The following is a 4342-nucleotide window of genomic DNA, read 5'->3' as shown; positions in this document are numbered from 1 at the left end:
TCTGATTTTCTCTTACCTTCACTCGGAATTGAATTTTCTTTTCGAATTATGTCGTACTTTTTAATTTAGCTTCTCAATAAAGTACTAGCACTTTTGTATAGTATGGCTTTTAAGTGTTGCTAATTATTTCTCTTGGAATGATAGGTAAAATTGTTGATGGTTCCAATGGTTGTGTTGCGATTGATCATTACAATAGAGTCAAGGTGATTAATTAAAAAAAAAAAAGAATATGTGATTTATAAGGAAATGACACTTTCGTTCCGTGACTTAGAGCCTTTTCATTTTGGTCCCATCAGTTACGAAATTCTCACTTTTGGTCCTGTAACTTATAGAAATATTACTTTTGGTCCCATAACTTTAAAAAAATAGCACTTTGATCCGAAGCACTAAACTGCTATGTGGCATTTTCCATTAAACATCTAACGATAATGTGTTATGGGACCAAAACCGCTATTGTTTTAAAATTACGGGACTAAATATGAGAATTCCATAATCACTGGGATTAAAAGTAAAAAGGCCTAAGTTACAGAACGAAAAATGTAATTTCCCTTATGATCCATATACTACCAGTTTGAAAATTCTTATTCTTTCATATATATATATATATATATTATCATCGGATTAGAAACTCTAACTTATGCTCGATTAATATTGCAGGAAGACGTGAGGTTGATGAAAAAATTGGGCTTAGACGCTTACAGATTTTCTCTCTCATGGTCAAGAATATTGCCTGGTATGAAAATTTGATTAATTAAGCAATATCGATAACATTGCATAATGTTGATTAATTAAGCAATATCAACGAGGGCTGACTTAGTTGTTTAAAATGGTATAGGTGGAAGATTGAGCGGTGGTATCAACAGAGAAGGCATTAAGTTCTATAATGATCTAATTGACTTGTTGTTGGCTCAAGGTTAATATTTTATTTTATTAAAATAATGTAGTTCAATATATATATATATACACATTATTTACAATCTCATGTTTTAATTCTTTTCCTTTTATATATAGGAATTGAGCCTTTCGTAACCATCTTCCACTTTGATGTTCCCCAATGCTTGGAAGAGGAGTATGGTGGCTTTTTAAGCCCTAGGATTGTGTAAGTAACCAATTTTTGTGTGTTGAAGCAGCTTCTTAATTCTTACTAATACTTAGACTACAAAGTTGCAGTACCACATGAAAGGGGTCAATATTTTTATACCTTGCTTCAAGTGAATTTTGAAATGATCCCAAAATTAAATTTTTTTTGTCAACAGGCAAGATTTTGTTGAGTTTGCAGAACTATGCTTTTTTGAATTTGGTGATCGGGTAAAATATTGGATCACACAAAATGAGCCAGTTACATTCGCCAAAAATGGATATGTTCTCGGATCTTTTCCACCTGGTCATGGTTCAACTTCAACACATCCACGTCCAAAAAATGCTGTATTACATAGATGTTGTCGTGGAGTCGACAGGACTTGTTATGGTGGAGATGCAGGAACTGAACCATATATTGTGGGACATCATTTGATTATTGCTCATGCTGTAGCTGTTGACATATACAGAAGAAACTATCAGGTCTGATTATTTTTCAAAATTAGCATCTTTACAATTTTTTTTCCAATCTATAGATCTGATGCTCTAATGGATAAAGTTGGGATACACTTTAACAACACTTTGTGTATGTTACAATCTATTACCTATTATAGTGTGTAGTCTTTTCTTCTCATTGATATAAATAGAACTACTACGAAATAATGCCTTAATGGATTAAGGTATAAAAATTAATTAAAGTCCAACTGAAAAGAAAATTTTGATTTGTACAGGCTGTTCAAGGTGGAAAGATTGGGGTTACCAATATGTCAGGATGGTTTGAACCTTATAGTAATACTCAAGCTGATATTGACGCTGCCTCAAGAGCTGTCGATTTTATGTTGGGATGGTAATTAATAATTTCATATACCCTTTTCATTCATCATCGATAAAATATCAATTTCAATTCCATTCTTCTATTTCAGGTTTGTAGCACCAGTAGTAACCGGTGACTATCCTCCGGTTATGAGGGAACGAGCAGGAAATCGACTACCTAAATTTACACCAGAACAAGTTAAATTGATAAAAGGATCCTTCGATTTTATGGGATTGAATTATTACACAACTTATTGGGCAGCATATGACCCTACCGCACCCGGTACACCACCAACTTATATGACGGACCAAGAAGTTGAATTCTTTAGTAAGTATTTTCACCTTCTTTGAATAACAATTATCATATACTATTCCTTTTGAATTATCTAACTTGAAAACACTAACATCTATTAACTTCATTTTTTTATCTAACTTTTTAGTGGAGCGAGATGGGGTTCCAATTGGCGAACAGGTAAAATTAACTACGTTTTATTGTTTTTACATTACCTGTATAGAGTTAAATACACTTATCCTTCACTAAAATTTTGGACAAAATTACCCTTATATAATTTATGTATATAATGCACAAGAAGATTCTTTAATAATATTTTGTACTAACTTGTGTAATTTACATTTTAAAGAATAAAGGCCAATCAAATAAGTGAAAATAATAAATATACAAAAATAATTTAGAATCTTAATTTTTTACTTTAAAATTGAATTATTAGCTATTTAAATTAAGTAACTAGACTGTTTTAGCTAAAAATGAATAACATCTCTAACTATATCTTAGATATATATTTTCAAAAAAGTAAATAAAAACACATGTATCCCTTTTTTCCGAAAAGTGGCCAAGAATTTCTTTATCAATATTTAATTGAAGAAAATATATCTAAGTTAACGGGGATATAATCATTTATTTGTTTTTACGACCAAGTTGTCAACGAAATAGTTTTAATTATCTTTATTATTTGTTGTATATTTATTATACTCTCCTATTACTTTATTTTTTATTTGAACTAGTTAAATTATTAATTACTTTCTCTATAATATAATTTCTTCTTCTAATCCAAAAATAAGTTAGTATAAAAAAAGTACTCAAAATACATTCGGAACAATATAAATATGTATGACATGAGTGCAATTTTGTCCAGCAAATTAATTCAAGAGGGTTAAGTGTTACATTTTGTTAGTTTAGAGGGTAAGTACAACCTCGCTCGGGTATAGCTCAAAAATGTAAAGTGTATTTAATCCTTATTTATAATGAATTTTAACTAGATATATTTTTTTTCATGAATATAAAAGATTTCTGACATGTCATTGTTGTTATTCAATGCTAGGCTGCCTCAGATTGGTTGTACATTGTGCCATACGGAATCCGAAACCTTATTCTTCACACAAAGAATGTCTATAATGATCCTATCATTTACATCACGGAGAATGGTAATAGTCGTGTTCTTTGACTTCTTCAAGTGCCTAATAGCATTAAATAATTTTGAGAAAACTCTTGTTCGGATTAGGTTACAGGACAAGTGTACCACACTTACTATATGATGGATCATTTTTTCTAAATTATACATCAATTATATGACAATAATGCACTTACTATATGATTGGTTTAGGTTCGGTCAAACCAAATTTGAACTAGAATTTTCTTTAATTTTGGTACTCTATACCATGCCAGTTATTTCAATCATGCTATGTTGTAAAATGTAGGGGTGAATGAAAAGAATGACAGGAGCCTTACAATTGCCAAAGCTATAAAGGATGATTACAGAATCAAATTCCATCAAGATCATTTGGCCTACGTAAAGGAATCCATAGAGTAAGTATTATCATTGTCCAAATTTTTTCATTTTAATCATCAAATAGGGTACAAGTTTTGAGTTTAATTGAACAATGCTGTTTCTTTAACAAGATAACTTGTTGTTTGCTTTTGTAGTTTGGGAGCGAGGGTCAAGGGTTATTTCGCGTGGTCATTGTTTGATAATTATGAATGGGCAGAAGGATACTCGGTTCGATTTGGAATGTTTTATGTAGACTATGTCAATGGTTACACCAGATATCCTAAACAGTCAGCTATATGGTACATGAACTTCCTGAACAAAAACGCCCTTCCACGTACCAAGAGACAAATTGAAGAAATTGAAGACGATACCACAACAACGAAAAGAAAGAAGGGTCGTTAAGCGTTAACCCAATAGTCAAGCGTAGAAGAGATGCTTCGTCTTTGAGTCGTGCCCTTTGCTTGATTAAGTTTTATGGCTTTTCTGTTTGGTTCCTTTTATGGGAACTTAGGGACAATGTCATGTCTTGTATTCTCAAATAAGCGCTTGAAGCGCCTGTTATAGTGGTAATGTTGTTGTCTGTCGAGTAAAAATCACGTACATCTGTTAGTACTTCTCGTGTATGCATAAGTCACAAATGAAAGAAAATGGAAGTCTTTTATTAA

General features: G+C 31.5%; 1 protein-coding gene across 1 annotated transcript in view; it reads left to right on the top strand.

Moving 5' to 3' along the window:
* The window catches only part of LOC105173929 (beta-glucosidase), a 27036-nt gene extending 22694 nt beyond the window's left edge, over nt 1-4342 (top strand). The window contains exons 3-13 of the mRNA XM_020697813.1: nt 145-203; nt 658-733; nt 836-913; nt 1012-1099; nt 1257-1560; nt 1809-1924; nt 2001-2218; nt 2331-2362; nt 3231-3333; nt 3607-3715; nt 3833-4342. Of these exons, the coding sequence (XP_020553472.1) occupies nt 145-203; nt 658-733; nt 836-913; nt 1012-1099; nt 1257-1560; nt 1809-1924; nt 2001-2218; nt 2331-2362; nt 3231-3333; nt 3607-3715; nt 3833-4079 (1430 nt within the window). The 3' untranslated portion in view covers nt 4080-4342. The remainder of the gene's footprint in view (nt 1-144; nt 204-657; nt 734-835; nt 914-1011; nt 1100-1256; nt 1561-1808; nt 1925-2000; nt 2219-2330; nt 2363-3230; nt 3334-3606; nt 3716-3832) is intronic.

Source organism: Sesamum indicum, linkage group LG11, assembly GCF_000512975.1.
Source record: "Sesamum indicum cultivar Zhongzhi No. 13 linkage group LG11, S_indicum_v1.0, whole genome shotgun sequence".
Taxonomy (NCBI): Eukaryota; Viridiplantae; Streptophyta; class Magnoliopsida; order Lamiales; family Pedaliaceae; genus Sesamum; species Sesamum indicum.
Note: the sequence above shows the minus strand (reverse complement) of the source record. Positions and strands in the feature narration are given on the sequence as shown.